Source organism: Leptonychotes weddellii, chromosome 11 (genome assembly GCF_054177405.1).
Source record: "Leptonychotes weddellii isolate Sample4059 chromosome 11, ASM5417740v2, whole genome shotgun sequence".
Classification (NCBI taxonomy): Eukaryota; Metazoa; Chordata; class Mammalia; order Carnivora; family Phocidae; genus Leptonychotes; species Leptonychotes weddellii.
Window position 1 is genome coordinate 13,674,948 of NC_138379.1, and position 21,245 is coordinate 13,696,192.

The 21,245-nt window shown below is 61.7% G+C and overlaps 1 protein-coding gene across 2 annotated transcripts; it reads right to left on the reverse strand.

Moving 5' to 3' along the window:
• Window positions 1-59: 59 nt before the first annotated feature.
• On the reverse strand, window positions 60-18,885 carry MAPK8IP1 (mitogen-activated protein kinase 8 interacting protein 1). 2 transcript variants are annotated; one of them, XM_081798216.1, is made up of 12 exons: window positions 18,733-18,885; window positions 8,011-8,116; window positions 5,835-6,125; window positions 4,145-4,226; window positions 3,044-3,856; window positions 2,784-2,859; window positions 2,065-2,237; window positions 1,743-1,852; window positions 1,534-1,650; window positions 1,372-1,442; window positions 1,138-1,236; window positions 60-823 (listed from the first exon to the last, which is right to left on the reverse strand). In XM_081798216.1, the coding sequence occupies exons 1-12, from the start codon at window positions 18,831-18,833 to the stop codon at window positions 751-753; spliced, it is 2,112 nt and encodes a 703-aa protein (XP_081654342.1). In that variant the 5' UTR covers window positions 18,834-18,885; the 3' UTR covers window positions 60-750. The 2 variants fall into 2 exon arrangements, with proteins under 2 accessions (XP_081654342.1, XP_081654343.1); XM_081798217.1 differs by lacking the exon at window positions 18,733-18,885 and adding an exon at window positions 9,244-9,598.
• Between the last annotated feature and the right edge of the window lie 2,360 nt (window positions 18,886-21,245).

Consider the following 21,245-nt stretch of genomic DNA (forward strand, 5'->3'; position numbering starts at 1 on the left):
CCTGACACGGACACCAGCTGGGGGCAGGGGGAGGGGACAGGGAGACACACCCACTGCAGTCCAGACAGGAAATGGCACTTTAATAGTAGGGGCCAGGGGGGATGGACCAAGCTGGGGCTACAGCCGAAGCAGCCAAGAGGCCCTGGCTGGCCCGGGCCCGTCCAGAAGCCTCCTTTTCCTGCCGGGCCGGGGGCCCTGCCGCAGCGCTCTTCTTCCCTGGTGAGGCCCCACACGTGCCGGGGGCCAGCGTGCCAGCCACCCAGAGCCCACACAAGTGACAGAGGAGAACAGGGACTGCACCCCCACCTGCTGTGAAGTCCTTGGGAGGTGGCTGGGCTCAGCCGGGCGCTGGGGATGGGGGGGCGGGTGGGCACTGGCAGGTGGCATCGGCTTGGAGAGAGAGCCAGAGGCCCTGGCAGGGGAAGCGACGCCCAGGACGGGGCCAAGCCCTCGGCTCCTACGACGGACATCCTTCCTGGCCAGAGGCCTGCCCCCCCAGCCCCGCTGCCTCCCAGGCCCCGGGCAGCCTGCTCTGTCCTCCATAGATGCATCTAGTCCCATATATTACAATAAACTGCATTTGCCTCTCCCCAGAAACCCCGCCCTCCCCCACCCTCGGCCAAAGGCCCCCACTTCCCCGTCCTCGGGTGGTGACGGGCGCCCCTCCTCAAGCAGCGCCGCATCCCGTCAGCAGCCAGGTGTCCCTGTGCGGCCTGCGGGCCCGGGGATGGAGAAGGCGGGGCGGCGCGGCTACTCCAGGTAGATGTCTTCCGTGGGGCACGTGTATTCCACGAACTGCTTGTAGAACTGCTGGAATGCTCTCCTAGGAAGCAGGCGGACACCCAGGTGACGGGAAGAACCCCATTTCCACCCGTGGTTTTTCACCTGGAGCCTCGGACTCCCGGGCAGGGCTTGGGCTCCCTGGGAGAGAGCTGCTCGCTCTGCTGTCCCCACGGGGTACTTCCTGCGTGACACTGCGATTGAAGGAGGGGCCCAACAGCCAACACGGTCGGGAGCTACGAGGCCACGAGGCGTGCAGAGCTGGGAGGGGGACTGGCGCGTGCTCTGGGGCTGGGTGCCCGGCAGGACACACACACACACACACACACACACACACACACACACACACGAGCATACCCCACGGACTCTGCCAGGGCTTTGGTGGATTCCTCGGACACAAAGACGTGGCAGGCAAACCGGTGGTCAGCGGGGTGCTTGGTGATGAACCCAAAGTACCTGTGCGAGGAGAACCATCTGTCTGAGGGCGGCGCGGGGGCTCAACCCCCTCCAGACACACTCGCAGACTCGCACCTGACCGACACGGCCCCAGGCCGTCCCCTCACACATCACTCTCTGTCCCCTCCCACTTACTTATTGTTCTTCGGATGGTATCCACAGAAAGAGATGTTTTTTAACTGGAAAAAGTGGCTACATTTATTCCCCTGCAGGAGGGAAATGAGAGGCAGAGTGTCATCAGCCAGCAGGGGCCACAGGTGGGAGATCTGGAGGGGGGCGGGCGGCCGGGGCGGTCACCTTGGCCTCTTGGGAATCATCAGCCTTGACGCCGATCTTCACGCCCCGCACGCTGATCTCTAGGACGCAGCTGGATGGCGGGTTAAAGTGCACGGTGAGCCGGCGGGTGGTGGCAATCTGTGGGTGAGGGGCGGGCATCAGGCACTGGGCGCCCCTCTCCCCAGGAGAGGGCAGAGGTCCCGGGCCGGGGGGGCACGGGGAACAGGCACCTTTTGCATAGCAGCACAGAGCACGTCGTTGCCCTTGTGGTAGGGAACCTGAACGGAGCCCAGGAACTTCACCCGGAATTGGTCCACCCAGTCGCTGGTTTTGGTCAGGGCTGGAAAGCAAGCGGGAAGTGAGGGCTGGCTGAGCCGGCACAAGGGGCCACAGTCCCCGGGTGTCCCAGCTCGGCCGGGCCTCCCTTCTCTTGGTGGGAGACGCACCTAACGTCCCCCTTGCCAGGGCCCTCCCTGGGGCTTTGAAGTCACCTGGCAGCAAAGGGGGAATGTGGGGGGGCCCGGTGGTGCCGAGGAGGGGAAAGGACGCTACCTGCCATATGTTCCGGCTCCTTGGTGACCTCAATGGCGTAGTAGGCGGGGAAGACCCCCCGGGCGCCCGTGCGCATGTTGTAGGCCTCGTACCAGTAGTCCTCGGCCTGCAGCTCCACCAGCAGAGGGTCGTCCACCTCGAGCTCCAGCTCATCTTCATGTCGAGGCACAAACCTGCCCCCCGGACAAGGGCAAGGAAGGAATTCACCCGCAGGGCCTCCCCCACCTGGTCACCTGTCGGCTCCGCACCCAGCCCTGGGGGCACGCGGCCCCCAGAGCAGCACTGGTTCAATAAACCTCCGCAAAGTCTCCTGGGCCTGTGCTCATGCTAGTTCCCGGGGAAGAGCAAGATCACGCAGACGGGCACCTGTCGCCCAGGAACTTGGCTCAGGGAGGAGGTGCCCAGAGCCACTCGAGAACCACAGAGGTTAACAGGAAGTGAGCACTTCCCTGTGGAGGGCGGGCAGGGGTGTGCCTTGTGCATGGTTGGGCATCATCTCTGCCGGGCCCCCTCCCTGGGCTCCGGCCCCCCGCCAGATGTGGGGCTCCATCTCGGGCTCTGGCGGCACGGCCAAGGCCACACTGCCCTCAATTCCGCCAGGGTGGACCCTGGCCCCCTGGGGCTGAGCGGACGGATGGACACCAGCGTGAGTGCTGGGTCTAGGCCACGCAGGGACGGCAGAGGCCGGGACGGGTGGTGTTGAGGCCTGCGGCTCTTACCTGAATATGGCCCGGTGTGTCTGCTCCCGCTCCTCGCCGTTGATGACACAGGAGAAGAGCCCGAAGGACTCTGCACCTGCAAGCGAGGGGGCTGAGCTGGAGGAGAGCCCACCCACTCCGGCTGAGGTTTGGTGGGGGGACAGGTAGCAGGCTCTCAGTCCTGACACCTTTAAGCAGACGGGTAAGGCCACCTTCCAGGAACACCCTTGATTCGGCGCTGCCCCATCCCAGGCCCCCCACCGCGCCCGTGGCAGACTCACTGGAGGAGCGAGAGCGGCCGCTCATGAAGACATTCAGGAACTTCTTGGAGAAGTGGACGTCGGGCTCGTCCGGCGTGGAGTCCTCGGAGAGGCAGGCGGGGGGCCGCGGCCGGGGGGCCTCCTCGTACTCCTCCCCGATGGCCGACTCGTAGGGCGAGGAGACAGACGCGCAGTTGTCATAGACGGTGGCTGAGTCGCTCTCATCGCTGTAGTCTCCGAAGCACGGCCGCAGGCTCACCAGCTCCAGCTGTGCGTGCTCATCCACCACCAGCGTGTACTTGACCGAGTCGTAGGACAGGGCGCTGGTGTCCGAGCTCAGCGAGGCCCGTGGAGGCGGCGGCGGCTCCCCGAGGCTCCCCCGCCACCCTCCACCCGGCGGCTCGGCCCGCTCGGGGGACGACAAGCAGTCGAAGCCCTCGTCCTCCTCACTGATGGAGGGGTGCGGCCGGCCTGCCGCGGAGGGGTAGGCCGCAGGGTCTGGATCGGAGCTGACCGACATCCGGCTCTCGGCCGGCGGCAGGAAGGCAGACGTGGGCTCTGCAGGGTCCGGCGGCCTCTGCACTGGCGTCAGGTAGATCTCCTCGGTGGCCTCTAGCCGCACGTCCGCCTGGTAGTGGATGCGGTCTCGGTGCGCGTGGCCCCGGCTGCTTGGGGGGGCGGCGGGGGGGGCGCCGGGAGGGGCCATCTGCGGGGCGGTGCTTCGGCGGCAGGGGCTGTCAGTGGAGGTGCCTCGGTCCTTGGTGGTGGCGGGGCTGCTCGGGGGTGGCAGCTCATCGCTCAGGCAGATGTGCTCATGTGGAGGCGTCTGCTCCCCTGGAGGGCAGGCAGGGCAGCGCTCGAGGCAGGTGGCCTCGCCCTTGACTCCCAGGCCACCCGCGCCCTCCACTGAGCACGGGAAGGCTCCCGGGCGCTAGGCCACGGTGGGCTCTGGGGCCAGTGCTCTCACTCCCGTCCCAGCCGACTTCAGATGGGCCTGCTCAAGGCTGTGGGATGGGCGGTTTATCTCACCTCGGCAAGATGGAGCCTGCCGGGTTGCTCTCTGCAGGGGAAACTGAGTCAGGGCAGGGGGAGGGCCAGGTTAGGGAAAGGGTCCTGACTTACCGGTCTTCAGGGGTGAGGATGACCGAGACACCCGATCCTGCCAACTGTGCTTCTTGCCCAGAGAATTATTATTCAGTGTGTCCTGTACAGAAAACAAAAGGCCCTTGTGACAGAAGGCGTCAACAGTGCCCGGCACAGGGAGGCCCTGGCCCTGCCCCCATCAGGCCATCCCTCGGCCATTTGCTGCACCCCCCACCCCCAGACATACACACACACACTTGCCAAGGGCCTCACCCCCAACCCTCCTTGAACAGCCAGGAGAGGTGGCAAATCAGAGCCCTCCCAGCCAGACCTAATGGCTCTAGACGGCTCTCCCTCCTGGCTCAGGGAAGCTGGCCAACCCTTGGGGAGATGCTCTTATCAGCCTCAGCAAAGGTGGAGAAGACCAGTATGTGTGCTGGTGAGTGGAGGAGGAGAGGGGGAGAAGCATGAGCCGTGTGAGGACAGAGCCAGACCCCCAGTCCCAGACACGGGGGCTTTACGTGGTAGATGCTCACTTCCAGCCAAGTCCTGGGACTCAGGAAGCTATGGCCTAGGGAAGGGGCAGCGATATTCTAGGAGAAGCTGAAAAAAGGACGAGGAAGGGTCTCGCAGCAGCTGGCCTGGGGGGCCGGGATGAATCATCCAAATGATGAATCAATAGCATGGCTCCCCCACCCCTCTAGGAGCACATGACTGAGGAATGACAGATGTAGTCGTCAGCAGCCTTCCTTCCTGGATCTCCCAGGCCGCCCATCCCACATCGTTGGTGCCCTGGGACCCCTCTCCACCATGCCTACAAACAAGGCTCCCCACAAACGATTTAGGCACCCTCCCCTGGGAACACACTCATAGGCCCTCACATTCAGGAGTTTGGCTGCCAAAATCCACCCCAGAGGATTCTGGGAAAGGGACCAATCCTTTGCCTGTAGCCCCTGCACCCTCCACCAACAGCCCCACCTCCCTGAGTCCCTCTTCTGTACCTCTCCTGACTGGGCCTGGAAGACAAAGGGCCACAGCCGGCTCTCTCCCACCCTATTCAACCCTCCTTGGCATCCAGCCACCCAGCCCAGGGGCCCTGGGCCCCCAACTCAGCCAAGCAGCTCCGCCTCCCATGCCTCTTCCCTGCCTTCTGGGAATTCCCAGCTGCCCACATCTCGAACTGCCTGCCTGCCCACCTCTTCACAATTCCTCATGACCTTCCCCCAGCAACGACCACTGTAGATGCTCTTTTCTCCAGGCCTGCTTCTGCCCTTCACCAGGACCCCCACACCCTAAAGGAAAAACCTTGCCCCAGCCTGAGGTCCCAAGCTCCAAACCCTTGCGACTAGCCCTCAAAGGTCTGTTCTGCCCTTCTTAAGCCCCCACTGTTCTCCTTACCCAGATCCTTCCACTGTCCCTCTCGCTCCCTTCACTCCTTCCAACACTCCTCAAGGGTCCAAACCCTGTCGGCCCGATCTGGCCCCTCTCCCTCAAGGCAGATCCCACCTGCCCGCGGAGACCACCTCCCCTGGGCCCTCCCCCTTGGGAAGTCTCACCAGGCCGACTTCTCCCCGCGCCCGCCCGCGGCTCCCTCTCCCACAGCCCCTCCTCCCTCCTCTAGTCCGCGGGCCGGGGCTGGGCCGCGAGTTGCTCGGCGCCCCCCACGCCTCCGGCGCCCGCCCTCAGGGCGCCGCCCCTTCAGCCCCGCCCCACGCTGCCCGCGCCTCACCTGAGACCTCGGCACCTGCGGGAAGAGGTTGAGCGTGGTGGGCCGCTTGGGCCGATACGTGTCCCCGCCGCCCTGGTCCTGTCCCTGGCCGCGGGGCGCGGGCTCCTGGCGGGGCTCGGCCTCCGGCGGCCCCGCTCCCGGCCGCCGCGCTGCGCGCTCCTCCTCCTCGTCGTCGTCCTCGGCGCCGGGAGTGTCCCCCGCCGCGTCGATCAGGTCCATCTGCAGCATCTCGGCCTGCAGTCGGCTCCCCGCGCCGCCGCCGCCCCCAGACAGCAGCCCGGCGCGCGGGGGCTGCGCGGCGCGGACGGAGGGGCGTCAGGGGGCGGGGCCGGGGCGGGGCCGAGGCCGCCGCGCACCGGCCCCCGCCCGGGCGAGTCCATTACCTCGGCCGCAAAGGGGGAGGTCACGGGAGAGAGGCAGGGGACCCGGCGAGAGGGGGCCGCGCCCTCCCGCCCCCCGCGAGGATGCGCGAAACCGACTGCTCCCCAATCTAGTCGGCGCCTTTGGCAGTCCACACCGTCCCCTCCCCACGGTGCCCGCCTTCCTGACTCTCTGCACCCTCCCTTTCCCTTGGCAACGGCCAGTGACCTCACTGGGGTTGTAAGCCGAGCCCAGAGTGAGGTCACCGCTGTTGCCATGGGGACTCAGGGTCGCCGAGGAGTTCGGGCCCCATAAGGGATGGAGGGGGGGGGAGGTTAGTATTTGAGGGGGGCAGCGAGGAAAACTGGGAAAACAGTCTCAGCCAGGCGGAGGATGGAGGGAGGGCGGCAGTGCGAACAGGAGGACCTAAGCGCGGCCGGAAGAGGGGTGCCGGGGGGAGGGGCGAGGGGGGCACCTGGACGCGGCACCTGTTCACAGTCCGAGGCCCCTCCAACCTGAGGTGTTCCCTCAGGCCATCCTAAATCTCGATAACTCTAGTCTAGTTTCAGCTCTGCCACTAACTCCCCGGCACCCTGGACAGATCCCCTGCCCGGCCCCCCCCCCCCCCAATCCCTCACCAGTTAACTGCCTCCCAGCTCCCCAGGGAGGTGAGGACTCACTGGCAACAGTGTGTGAAAGCCCCCTAGAGCTTGTCTAAGGCCCCACAGGGTACACCTCCAGCTAGTACTGCCTCAGGGCCCTGGCTGGTCGCAGGGACCACCCTCTCCAAAACTCTGCTGGTGTGTGTTGGATGAAGGGGTGGTGTGGAATTCCGAAACAGGTGTGTGACCTTAGGGAAGCTACCTCAGGGCCCTGGGACCATTCCCCACCCTTGCTGGCCTGGCCAGAGCGGGGAGGGTTGGGGCAGGGAGTACTGCAGGGTCATCCTCACCCCTTGGTTTCCCCCTGCCTGGCAGAGCTTACAGAATCTCCGTAACAGGCAACAGGAGGTCACCCGGAAGCAGGCATTCCCCCCCCCCGGCTCACACGTCAGCTCTCCTTTGCTAACCGTTCTCCTAATACCACGTCTGCTTTGGCCACCCACCCTGCTGGGGGCTGCCAGAAGCTCTGGGCTCTGCAACCTAGTCCTGTGCTTTGCCTCCTGTTTCCTGGCCAGTGGCCCCTTCTTCCTGTTCTGAAAAAGACACGGGGATCCCTGTCTGACCCAAGCTACCCAGATGCTGAGGACCTCCTGGCAGGATTCAGAACTCAGGGAACGGACAGAGCCATCTGTCCTCTGACAAAGCCAGGAGGCCAAAAGCAGCGGCAATGCTGGGTTAACCCTCGGGAGGAGCCTTCAGAATGGCGGGCCAGGGAGGGTGTGCGGGGCTGTGTGGCGTGGTTTGGTGCAATGGTAGCTGAGGGAGTGCCTTGGCTCTTTTTCTCCTGTCCCGAAGCACTGCAGAGTCCACCAGACTCCACCCTTGCTCTGCCTCAGGCCCTCTGCCAAGGCCGCTCTGGAAAGGGTTTAGGGTAGTCCTGACCCCTCCTTTAAGCCTGGCCCTAATTGCTACTGCCCTCCATCTGAAGACCTCCTGGCTCTCCCTTCTTGTGGGCAGTTGAGGGAGCTGCCTCTTGCCTTGGCCCCCCTGGCAAAAACAATCAAAAACTCCTGATGGAGCACTTCATTTCATGAGGATGCCATATAGACCCTGAAGGCCCTTTTGTAGATATGGGGATGCCTTCACTCCTGTCCCGACCCACCCTGTCCCCCACTGTCCTCCCACCCCCGGGGCTCCTGAGAGCCGGCTCTTACCCGCAAGGACAGAGTGTCTTTGCACTGCAGGCTGATGCCACACTCCTCGGTGATCTCTGAGAGGTCTTCATCTTCAAACTCCTCCAAGCTGATGTCATGGGTGAGCCTGGTGAGCATAGGAAGCCGAAGTTACCAACTCAGGGGCACTACTTAGCCCACCGAGGTCTTCCTAGTACCTCTTCCAAGGGGCGGCCCCTTGAAGGCAGATCACAGCCCCCAGAGAATGGGACTTGGTGTCCACCCGCACTGAGGCAAGGGGTAACAGGCAGGGAAAGGGGAGGCTCCAGGTTATTCCCGCTCCTCCCGGCTGGGAGCTATCCATTCTGTTGCCAATCAGGAGGCAGTGCCTGGAAGGCCCAGCTGGTCAGAGCCTCAGCTCGGCCAGAGAAATGCCTCCCAGGGTCAGGGCAGGTACCGAGGCCAGTTCACCCATGGAGAATGCAGAGTTGAGAAGTGACTCCAAGGGATACCTGGAGTAGGGGGTTCCCCGTGCAACCCCTGCAGCGATAAAACCTGAGGTGCTGGCAGAGGCCCCTCCCCAGCCTCAGGAGAGTGCTCCATGCCCCCAGCCCAGGAAGACCAAAGCCTCTTGAGCCCTGGGAGCAAGTGAAGGGAAATGTGGCGTCAATGTGGTGAGTTTCAGCCTGTTCCATGAGAGACTACACCCCCCCATTCTGGGTTCTTCATTTCATCTCTTCAACCACAAAATCGCTTGCCCAGAGCACAGACCCTGGACAGAAGGCTGCAGAGGGCTCAAGGAAGGCCCGGAGTTGGGGCTAGAGGTGTCGTGAGCTCGGGGACAGACCAAAGCACATCGGCACCACAATTCTAACTGGCTGTGCCAGAACCCTCTCCCCCCGCCCCCCAGGCCAGCGCTGTGCCCCCAACCCCACTGCAGCGACTGTGGGCTTGTCCCCAGCACCTGGCTCACCACCAGCCCCGGGCACTCCACCTGGCTTGGTGTGGCTGGGATGTTTGGGAGAATTCTGTTGGAGGAAGTTGGGGCCAGTTCTGAGCCTTTTTCCAAATAAGACCAGGAGATTGAGGCACACAGCAAGGGACACCCAGGAGTCCAAGGTCACCCAGGAGAGGTGGTGGCCCAGCCCCCAGGGGGACCTAGGAGGCGCACCCCCCCGCCCCGCCTCTTGCCTCAGTCAGACCAAACAGAGACCCAGAGCTCCATGGAGCTGCCCCCCCAGGTGTCCCCCCCCCACCAATCCCTATATGCCCTACCAGTGCTCCCACTGATCCTCCAACCAGCTGTCATTGTCTGGGCTCGAATCCATCTTCAGCACCGACTTCATGGAGAGTCCTGCCCGGCCGGGGGGCTGCAGGGCCCCAGGGCCACCCTCTCATGCCCAGAAAGGTTGGGAGGCCAGGGCTCAGGGCAGGGCTGGGGCCTCGGGCCTCCACTGCCTGGGCCTGCCTGTCTGCATCCTGCCCGCTGCAGAACCCTGGGGAGCTCATTAAAAATAGATGGGCCAGCAGAAGAGGCAGTGGCTGCTGACCCGGGCCCCAGCCCCAGCACTTCCCAGCCCAGCCCTCAGCTGCAGGCCGCTGCCTTCCCAGCCTGGCGGCCCCGCAGTGGCGCTGAGGCTGAGGCTGAAGCCGCCCCTGGTTGCCACCTCCCCCTCGGGATCGGGTTACTGCAATCAAAGCCACCGGCTCCACCTGCCCTTCTAATGCCCCTGTCGGGGGCTGTGGTGGTCCCCCTCGCTGGCCCAGGCTCATAAGCAGATGGCAGAAATCTGGGATGTCTCCCCCCAAAAGCCAGCCCTGATCTGCTTTAAAGGGCCAGCATCACATTCAGGGTGCCTGGTGATAAGATGGGGGGCTTCTGAAATTCTCCATGAATGGATGCCCCCATCCACACGCCAACGCGCTCAGCCCTCTCACCTCCTCGGGGAGGCTTCTGTGGGCCCAGGCAGCATCCACACAGTGGCGGATGACCGAGGAGGGTCTGGACTGCCTCTCCCGACAAGCTGGGTGCACGACAGAACCCTGCCACCTCCCCAGAGTTTCATCCTTCAGCACCCAGGACGTGCCTATGGGCACAGGAGGCTCCATAGCCGGGGCTAAGGGCAGACCAAGTGTGGACCTCTCAGGGCAGGGCTGGAAGGTAAAGAGCTTTCTGTCACCGTGGAGTGCCATCCACAGAAGCTGGCAGGCCCCGGAGGGAACAGCAGAGAGGGCTTCTGACCAGGATGAGGGAGCTGGACAGATGAGGCGCTCCTTGAGGCCGGGGAGGAGAACCCAGTGGCTGGCACCAAGTCGGTGGTCAACACAGCCCGGCTGCCTGGACAGTCACGGAGAAGGCACTCCTGGGACTCTGCCAGCATCAGGGAGCTGCAGGGTCACAGGGCATCTGACCCAGAGGTGCCCTCAGGTGCCCCCTGCTCTGCCAGGAATCCCTGCACACCTCTGCACCTCCTCCTCCTCTCTGCCGGGTCCTGGCCCAGCTCCTGTCTCTGCAGCCCCAGACCTCCCCACTGGCCTGCTCACCTCAGTGCCCCCATACCGGAAGCACTCCACCCCATCCACCACCCTGCAAAGCTGCCAGAAACACCACCCTTTTGCCGCCCCCCCCCCACAATCCCCTAAGGTTCCCTGCTAGTGGCCGACCCCTTGGCTTGGCATTCAAGGCCTCCAGCTCTGGGTGTGGCTGCCTATGCCTCCTGCACCTGCCTCCCCGGGCTCTAGTCCAGGGCTTGCTTCTTGAGCTGTGCTTGCTAGAAGAAGGTTCAGTTAAGCCCACTCCTCCAGGAAGCCCTCCTAGCCCCCCTGTGCCAGTGCCTTACAGCCCGCCTGGCAATGTTCATTGGTCCCCGGGCAACCCCTCATTTGTGGCTGGTGTCACCATCTGCGTGGACGCAAGGCAGTGTGGGGGGCCAGACAGCACCAGGCCTCCATCAGATACCCCACCAGGCTGCTCCAAAGGTGGATGGAGCTCACGTTGCCCACCCTCGTACCCAGCAGGTGAGGCACGCGGGCCCCCACCTGCCCGGCTCCAGCTGGACCGCATGCTCCTGGAGGCTAGAGCTGGTGGGGCATCTTGCACACGCGAGGCCCCGAGTACACGCCTGCCAGATGTTTGTCGGCAGACAGCCTTAGCATCTGCCTGCTCCTCCGCAACCACAGTGTTCAGGGCAGGCCTGCAGGGGAGCTTTCTCAGCTCGTCCCTACACCCTCAGCATTACCCTGTATCCCACGGCCCGGGACGGCAGGTCTGGGGACAGGCAGGACAGCCGTAGCCTCCTTTACAGCGAAGGGCACTGAGGTTAACCGGACGGTGGCGGGGGGAGCATGGGGCCGGGCTTGAAAGCCCACACCGGCTTCCAGCTCCAGTGGGGCAGGTGAAGGGGGTTTCTTATCTGACTTTTTTCTCCTAAGTGCGGCAGGACGGCAGAACGGTCCCCGCAGCCGGCTTGGGGACGGGAGGCGCAGGATCAAATCCTGGCTCCTTAGGACTGGCCGCTCCATTTCCTGAGTAGCTGTCGTGCCCTGGCCGCCAACTGGCTTCGTGCTCTGCGTCTCCTTCAATCCTCACCGCCACCTGGGGAGATGGTCTTATTTTGCCCATTTTGCAGATGCGGAGCCCTAAGGCTCAGACAGAAGGTGCCGTGAGGCTACCTATAGCTGCGTACCCCCTCAAGGGCACCGCTGGGGATTCACAGAGCGGAGCGGTTGTGAATTGGAGTGCTGTGAGGGGTCACAAGCAAGGAACAAGGGGACGGACTGGTCAGGCAGTCGCCTTTGCAAGTCACCCCCCACCTGCCCTGCCCCTGCCCTTAGCTCCGCTTCTCCAGGCACTGGATGTTCTGGGTCTCTGGCGGCTGGGGGGGGGGGGCGGGCTTCGTGGAGGGGAAGCTTAACAGACCCTTGGGCCCTCTGGGCTCAAGGAAGGCAACTGTGGGGAGGAAGAGAGGAAGAAGAAGCTGGAGGGGAGGAGGGAAGAGGGGAAGGAGGGAGGGTGTCCCCTCCTGATCCCACCAGCCCACCTTTCCCCTGCAAACTGGAGCCCTGAGCACCAGGGGGCCACCTCCAGCTGCATCACACAACCCCCCCCGCAGGTCGGCGTCCCTCACCTCCAAATCTGGAGGCCTCAGAAGCAGCCTGTCCATCAGTCCAACCTGCTTGCCCGAGCTTCCCAAGGTCTCATCCAGGTTACCGTTCGGTGGCTCTGTGTCATGAGTTTGCTCTCCTGGGACCTCCCTGATCTCTGGAGTCTATCTTTACATTCGAGGTCCCCTCTTCCTGCATGAACCTCACCTCCTACTCTGGTGCCCCAGTCCTCTCTCCTGGCCAAGCTGGGTCCTCACTGCGTTCTAAACATGCCGCCCCAGTGCTCCCCACCTCTTCCTGCGATGAGCTCTCCAAAATGAACAAACATGCCCTTGTGCGCGGGTGCTTATTCTGTGGCCTTTTCCCTTCCACGTGCCGTCACGTCTCCCTGCTATCCTCGTCCCACCAACGGCAGCCTAGCCCTCTCCAACTCCTCCTCCCAGGAGTGGGCTGGGTTAGGAGTGCGTGCAAAGTAAGGGTGACGTGACAAAGGCCTTAGCGGAGCAAGGCCGAACCTGAGCCAGGCATTTGGCTGTCCAGAGGCCATTCCTGTCTCCCCGTTGCTGGCTGGCTGGAAGCGGCATCAGGATGCCCCTGAGGGGCCTTGGGTCCCAGCCATGGTGCCCACAGGCCGCTCTCACGACTGAGAGCATCTGTGGTTCCAGTGTCCAGCCTGTCCCTCTGCGGCCCTGTGCGTGCTGAGCCGACAGCTGGCTCCCAATGGGTTCTCAGCTAGGCAGGTTCCCCATTTCCCACTGGCCCCCCTACAGGCCACTCTCCACCGGGCAACCAAAAGCAACATCTGACACGCAAATCTGGTCTGGTCACCCCTCCCCAGCTCAGAATCCCTTAGTAGCTTTCCCTGGCCGTTAGGGAAAGGGGCCCAAATTCCCTGTGGCCTGAAGGCTCAGGAGGGCCCCCCCTCCACTCTAGGGTGTCATCATCGCTCCCCCGACCCTGCCTACCCCCCTCCAGCCCCACCAGCTCCCTCAAAGCCTTCCCTGACTTCCCTGACCAGGTAAACAGCCCTGCTACTGGCTCTCTTAGGCGCACCTGCTGGGGTTTCTGGATCGCTGTGATTATAGCTTTGGGTTCTGCCACCAGTGGGGGGCTCCCCGTGGAGGCAGCTGGTCCACAAGGCAGGACCATGTCTGTTTTGATCAACAATGTGGTGCCTGGTAGCTACTTAATAAATGTTGACTGAGTGAACCAAAGGTCCTTCTAAATTTTCCCCTTAAAATTCTCTAAGTCAGTTGTCCTTCCAGTGCAACTTTCTGTGTTCCCACCTACGTCAGAATCCAGGGTAGAATGTGCAGGTGGGGTGGGGGTGAGCCCTCAGCTCTGAGTGGACACTGGGGTCAGGCGAGGTTTATTCCTCTAGTCTCTACCTCCCTCCCTGACCATGTCCACGCTGGAGTCCTCACCAACGAAACGCTGAGTCCAACTCCGGAAACAAGTCCTCAGGGCCAATCCCTACTTGGGGTTATAATGTGTCTGATGGGTTTATAGCGCTTGGTGCTGATAATGTAGCCGAAACTCTGGGATCCAGTGATTTGGCTTTTGAAAAGCTGCCCTGAGAAAACAATCCCACATGTGGAAACCTTTATATCCAAGGATGCGTATTTTGCATAACTGCAGACTGAAAACAACCAAATAGCTCAGCACGGGGGCTGTCGGGGGTTGGAATATCACCCAGTCTCTCGGACGAGCGTTATAAAGCCTGGGTATGAATGTGGAAAACGGCAGCTGGCATAACGAGCAAAGGGAACAGAGGACCCCATGGTTTCATGTGAGGAATCACACAGCAAGAAGCACGAACATGGACACGCCTGTGAGACCTGGTGGAACCTGGGCAGATCTGTTCTCCTCTGCTCCCCCCGAGAAGCTTTCTGGATTGGGTCATGCCAGCCTGGCCCCAGGCTCCCACTTGGGGTCTGGGGCTGCTGGCCCTGTCGTGGAGCGCTTTCCTGAGGGCAGGGGGCCCTCGTGTTCCGCTTGGCACCGACTCCCTACCCTTGTTCCAATGTGCGCACAGAGCCCGGGCCCTGGGACACCGCCAGGAGGAAGGGGACGCGGGGCAGAGGAAGAAGGATGGTGCTGGATGCTCTGGGTGCCCGGACGAGGCAAGGCCTATGGTCAGGGCTGGGAGAAGACTCTGGGAATGAACACAAGAGGAGGGCCAGGGGACAGAGACATCCTAGAATGAGTAAGAACCCCTAAGTGGGGATGGGGGCAGTGACCCCATTTTGTAGGATCCGGGGGGGGGCGCCCCAAGCCAAGAATCCAGAGACCGACTTCAAGGCTCTGACAACAAAGAGGCGGGGGGCGGGGACCCTGCGTGGTCATGTCTGGGCAAGTGAGGCAAGTCAACACTCTGGCCCCACTTTGGGGGTTCGCTAGGAGCACATTCTACCCCGGATTCCTCAGGGCTCGGAGTTGGGGGGAGGGTGGCTCCAGCAGCAACAGCAGTTCCAGAACCCCTCCCCCAGCCGAAACATGGCTGCTGGAACCAGCCTGGTGGCCACGTCCTACACCAGCTCCCTGCTCTCTGCTGCCCCCTGGGTAGTAATGTCCTCTCTGAGGCTTTCGGGGCCACCTCTCTAAGCTGAGACTCCCAGGGTCTCTGGCCCCAGCCCCATCCTCTCCAGTGACCCCAGGCCCCCAACTCCCTGCCTGAATGCTCCAGTTGGGTCCCCAGTGGCCACCAACGTCAAACTCAGGAGGTCTACTAAGTTCGCCTCCCTGCCTGCCAAGCCTCTCATCTCCCACAGGGCAACCCATCTCCAAGGGGCCCAGCATCATCCTGGACTCCTGCCTCCCCAACCCCTTCAACCAGATACCTCACCCAGTGGGCTAACCCTCCCACCCCTGAAATCGTCCTCACGTCCTCTCCTGCCCCTTCTTGTCACACGCAGGATGGCCATCCTCCCGGTGGTCTCCCTGCCGGCCTGGCCATTCTCTACCTAGCGGCCGGTGTGACCTTCCCAAGACAGCGATCCAATGCTGCCATTCCTGCTAAATCTCTGCCACTGCCCACTGACCCGCAGGCCTGGGCTCCCCTGGGCCTCTGGCCTCAGTCACTGTCACACCGGCCAGCCTGTCTGGTAAGGCCTCGTCTGTCTGTCTGACTCCCCTCTACACCTGCATGACAGTCAGGCCCCCGGCTGTGCCTCTGGAGCATCTGTCCAGGGAGCCCGCCGAAGTGCAAGTATTTGTGGAGGGAAGTGAAGCAATGGCCACGTGTATACGATCCCGTGAAGGGACAAACGAGGAGGTCTCTGCGCCTCTCGGTGGCCACATCTCTCATCTGCAAGGCAGCTTGGGGAGGTCGAAACCACACCATCCGGGCAGTCACGAGGCCTGGGGTCTGCCACTCATGCGCTGTGTGTTCTTGGGGAAGCCACTCACCCTCCCCTGCCTCCTCCTCAGTAAAGGGGAGGGGGCGGTCAGGATGAGCCGATTTCTGGGGTCCCCTCATCCACAGCTCTCCTCTCCCACGTCCAGAGCAGACGGCCCCCTGTACTTTCCCTGAGCATCCTTCGTCCCTCCCATATGGCCCGTCCCACCATCCCTCCCCTTTATCCCACCCCGCCCCCAGCTCAGTGTAGCCAAAGGCTATGTTTCTAAAGTCTCTTTTCTAGAGTTTTCCTTCTAATGAACATGTATCACTTGAATTTTAAATTCTCTCTTCTAATTTTGTAAGTTACACAAGTAACCTATGCTCCTTGTAGAAATAAGTCAAATCATAACAGCAGTGTGTCAAATAAGTGAAATCCCTCCCCCAGTACCACATCTACAACTATAGGTAACTGACTGGAGTGTTTCTATCATCAGAAGGGAAAAAAAAAAAAGAAGAAGAACACCTATCTATTTAAACCAACTAGCAACAAACGGATGCTCTCTCTCCAGCCTCCTCGCCCACAGTATGCTTACTCCCTGCACACACTCTCCCCCTACTAGTCCCGGGCTCTCTTTTCAGGGTGGCCCCGAAATCAGACTACCTGCATCCAAACCCCAGCTCTGCCACTTACCTAGCCTCTGGAGGCCTCAGTTTCCTCAGCTGCAAAGTGGGGATAATAGTAACACTCTGTTTATATAGCTCTGGTGAGGATGAAACGCTCTTGCGCAGAAAGCCCTTGGAGGGGCGCTGGGCAAAGTGAGCGCCTCCCAGGGACCGGCGCGTCCCTTCCTTATCCTCTGACAGCACAGTCTGTTACTCTCTGAGCTCCAGGAGGCCCTCGCACACCTAATCCTGGCATAATCAACCAGTAAGGCTTTCTTGAGCACCGACTCTGTGCTGGGCACTGCGCAAACCAAAATTTAGGTATTGTGTCCTCTGCCTTCTGGAAGTGGACAGAGGTGCGGGTGGTGCATGCGTAGTAACAACCACAGCCCTGCACGAACGCAGCTCTCCACAGCCCTCGAGACAGCCAACATGTGCTGTCCCATCCGGGTCCCAGGACCATCCTGAGCGGGAGCCAACCCTGGCATCGTAGAGAAGAAACAGGGGCTCAGGGGGTTAAGTGCCCAGTCTTGGGGCACACGGCCAGGAAGGCTGAGCCAGACTGCAAACCCGGGCCAGTGGGATCCATGACCCCACCAAAGAGCCGTGAGAGAGCAGTAACCACCCAGGGTTAACCCGAGCTGGGTGAAGGGCTGTGCGGGGCAGGACAAGGGAAAGGTCAGCGGGGGCTGCTGGAGCAGGCAGGGCGGGCCATGTGGGGCTGGAGACACTGCCCTTACTATTCCCAGAAGTTGGCTTTGTCCCCATAGCCAGGCCACGGTGTCCTGGAGGGCTGGCCCACGCCTTAGCCTTGGCGCACTGCTGTTCTCGCCCACCTGGGCCTGACTGAACACTCTCCCTGGCTGGTGTCCACTTTATCGGTTCCCCTCACTAAAGCATCCATGATAACCTGCACCGTCGCTGGGGATCTGGAAGCAGGTAGAGGGAGGCAAGGCTGTCCTTTGGGCCCGAGACAGGGCCTGGAGGCTGAGTGGCCTGAACACACACAGACAGTCCCAGGCTCTGACTTCCTCTGGGGCCCTCAGGCAAGCCACTGCCTTACTGAACCTCAATCTTGTCATCTACAAAATGGGCAGACTGATACCCACACCCATGAGGATAAACGAGCCTGCACTGGGAATGTTCTGAACAGTAATGAGCTATATAAATGCTCACCAGCATGGAGGGCAGACACTTGTTGAACACCGACTTGATGCACACTAAGGAATCAATATTAATTAGCTCACCTGACAGATGGGACTGGCGGGTCACTCAGCTAGAAAGTGGTGGAGCTCAAATTTGAACCCAGGTTCTTCTAAGCTGTTCCACTGCAGAGGGGCCTCCTGGTAGGCAGACAATATTTGCCTCTCGGCATCGTGGGTCATGCCAGGGGGAACCTGTCTCAGACCTCAGCCTCATGACCCAGAGCACCAACCACAAAGGCCCCAGCCCCAGAGCCCTCACGCTTGGCCTCCTCCATCTGGTCCCCTCCCTCTGGTCTTCCCGGCTCCTCAGCTCAGGGCCTCAAGGGAGGTTTCCAGCGCTGATGATGCCATTAGAGATCCCCAGGGGTCCCTACCCACCTGAGGGCCAGGGAGCCAGCAACCCCTTGGTCAGAGAGGGGCTGGCGCCAGAGCCCAGCTGGGACCTGGCTGGGGTGAGGGTCCCAGGAGAGGGGAAGGCGCCAGCTCATTAGATGGAGAAACAATGGGGTAAGTCTAGGCCTCCTCTTAGGCTCTGGAGCAGTTACATCCTCGTCTTCCTCCTCTCCAAACGGGGCCAGGATTATGATGGAGGGATATCCATCCCTTCCCCACAACATCCACTGTCCACTTCTCTAAAATCCACCTCCCAATACCAGATAGTGGGCAGAGAGAGGGGTGAAGAGGAGCTCAGAGCATGGTCCTGGGTACTTGATCCAGCAGGAAAACCTTCCACCCAATGTCCTTGGCTACTCCTGGGCTGTCCAAACCAGACTTCTCCAACCAGAGCTGGGCGTGGAGTCTCCTGGTTGAGACTGAGCCTTCTGCACCTGCACACACCTGACCAGGTCAGTGCTTGCTCAAATCTACAGAGCGTCCTGGCCATGCCAGTCTTGGGAGTTAGGCCCCTCTGACCAGACAGGGCTGGGGGAGGGGCCCACGACTTCCTCCTTCCAGCACCAAGGTTGTCAGTTGCCCCGAGAAACTGGGACCCACGAGGCACCCCAGCCTGCTCCCATCTCTATTCAGAAGCTTTCGGACTGGGCATAAGCAAAGCCTTAGCCTGTCTGCCTCCTCCGGGATCTCAATCCAGACCCCAGGCCCTGCCGCAGTCCCAAAGTGGGGGAGAAGGAGGCCTCCGCGCCCCCTCCTCCAATTCCAGCTCGGAATCTCCTAGCCTAGGACATGGAATGGCGGAAAGAGCTGCACCACTGGCTATGCAGCGGCTATCAGCCTGGACTTGAGGCTGAGGGGGGTTTTTGGGGCCTCTGTCCAGGGAGGAGACCCCATCCCCACGCCGCCCTCTCGTTCTCGGGATCGGTGTGTGTGTGTGTGTGTGTGTGTGTGTGTGTGTGTTGGGGGCTGGGGACTGGGGGCCGGGGTGGGGGGCGGCGCGGAAGCCGGAGCAGATCAGCCCGGGCTGAAGGGCGGGGCGCGGCGGCCGGGGACTCTCACCTGAAATTGGGCGGCGACGCGATGTGCAGCCCCAGGAACGGGGAGGCGGCAGGCGGGGACGCGGCCCCCCCGCCCAGGCCGCCGCTCTCTCGCTCCGCCATTCTCCGGCACAGCCCTGGCCATCCGGGCGGAGCGCGGCGCAGAGGCGGCGGCGGCGGCGGCGGGGAAGGAGGCGGGGGCGCGGCGAGAGGCCGCCGCCGCCGCGGGGCTCCGGCTGGGGCGGGCGCGGCGGGCGCACCTGCGCAGGGCAGGGCGCGGCTCCGGACCGCGCGCCGCTCTCGGGACTGGCGCGAGCTCGGCCGCGCGCCCCCGGGCCCTCGCCGGGGTCTCGTGCGCTCCGCCCCCGCTCCGCCCCCGGCCCCGCGAGCCCCGCCCCGCAGGCGCTCTCCGAGGTGCTGAAGTGGCGGCCCCGGCGGCCCCTGGGCTCGGCCCAGCCCGGCTCTGAGTCCCACACTGACTCCTCTGCCCTCTTCCCCATCAGGCAAGGCCCTCGTGTCGTGCGGGTTCTGCCCCTCGGGTGGGCCTAGCGCCCGGGGAATAAGGGAACTAATGGCGGGACCCTGGTTTCCAGGGCCGGAGTTGGTCCCCAGCAGCAGACAAAGAAGGCGGACAGGAAAGGAGGGCCATTGGAGGAAGGCAGAGAAAGGCGAGATGGTGTCGGGTGTGGGCTCCTAGAGCAAGCCAGGTTTGGAGTCAGGTGGTGTGAAGCCTGGCTTTCCAAGTGAATAGGTGGTGTGGCCTTGCATTAGTGACTTCACAGACTTAAGTTTGGTTTTCTCATCTGTGAAATGGGGACGATAATGGTCCCTCTCATGGTTGTGGTGAGGATGAAAAGTGATACAAGCATGTTGTCACCGGAGGCAGGGAACACCCCGCCTCCTGCTAGGATCCAGGTCTCACCCAATCCTGTCCCCTTATCTTGAGGAGACCCTCTCATGGTCTTTCCCTAGAGGGTCTTCTCGCTAAAGATTGACCCAAGCGCCCCTTCAGCCCCTTCAGCTATTAATGGTGAACTGAACCCTTCCTCTTGGCTTCTCTCAGTTTCTCCTCCCTCACACCAGGACCTTCCCAGATTTCTCTCACTTTTCACTTAGCACCTCAATTGCTTGTCCTGCAGAGCACCTCTCTTTTGCACCCACAGACACCCCATGGCTGGCTTCTCACATTCTAAGACTGGGAGCCAGCCTTTCTTCCTGCTGCCATAGTTGACGTCTTCGGATTCTTCTTGTGGTTTTTGTTCCCTCCAGCATGTCTAACCTCTGCCAGTTTTGGCCATGGGTCCCTTCTGGTCTATCCCCTAAGAGGGCTAAGCCCGTGAGTTCTTCTACAGAGCATAGACTGCTGGACACTCAAACTGCTGGCCAGGGCTAGGGCCCCAGCTTTGGTGGGTCAAGAGCCTCTGACCAAACCTCACTGGTCTCTCTGGCCTCCCGAGAACTGCAGAGGCCCTGTCCTTACCTCTCTCTGAAGAAGGGGCAGAACAAACTGTTTCTCAGCTTGTGGGATCTTATTTGCAAATCTGGACTGCTTACTGATGTCACCCCCTTTTCCTTCAATGTAGCACCCAGAAAAGAGCTGCAGGCACCTGCCCTGCAGGAAACAGCTCCCCACCTCCAACCCAGAGAACATCCTATTACCTAGTGCCAAAGGCTCTTCTCCCTGCCTGTGGGCCCAGAGGAGTGGCCACTTTACCTTTCCTGCTATCCTGGCTCAGCCTTTTTTTTTTTTTTTTAAGATTTTATTTATTTATGTGACAGAGAGAGAACGAGAGAGAGCATGAGAGGGGAGAGAGTCAGAGGGAGCAGCAGACCTCCCGCTGAGCAGGGAGCCCGCCGTGGGACTCGATCCCAGGACTCCAGGATCATGACCTGAGCCGAAGGCAGTCGCCTAACCAACTGAGCCACCCCGGTGCCCTCAGCCTCCTTTCACTAGGACCAAACAGTAACCAGCTTCTGCTCAGATGCCTGGCTTTTGCTCGCAGGAAAGCAGTCTTGCCACTGTGGCTAATAATTGTTGCTTAAGAATGTGTGCTTGCCTCAACTAGGAGCATCCTCAGGTCAGGAGTGTGTGTGTAAGACAACTCCATTTTCCAGAATCTTCTGCTCAAGAACAAAGCTATTGTAGCTCCTGAGGCCAAGCCAAAGCCACATTAGAGAGAAGCCAGGAGAAGCGAGAGGGAAGGACAGGTCCAGGTCTTGGTGGGAAGGAGCTTCAAAGCAGAGCTAAGAATGAGATGAATCCCAGGGCCAAGTTCCTCCCTTTTCCCCCCTTCTCACTCTGTGCAGGGCAGTTTGTGTATTCTTGGGCCCTGTCTGAGCCCCTGCCCACATGAAGTTGGGGTGTGGTGTGAGCTAACAAAACTCTTCCAGGGATCCAAGGCTAGAAACCATCGTAAAAAAGCCCACATACACTGCAGAGAGAGGCCACTCTCTGGCCAGATGCCATGAGACAAAGCCAGCATCCAGGCCCTGGGCTTGGCCGTGGGCAGATCTCCAGGCACCTAGCTAGAGTCA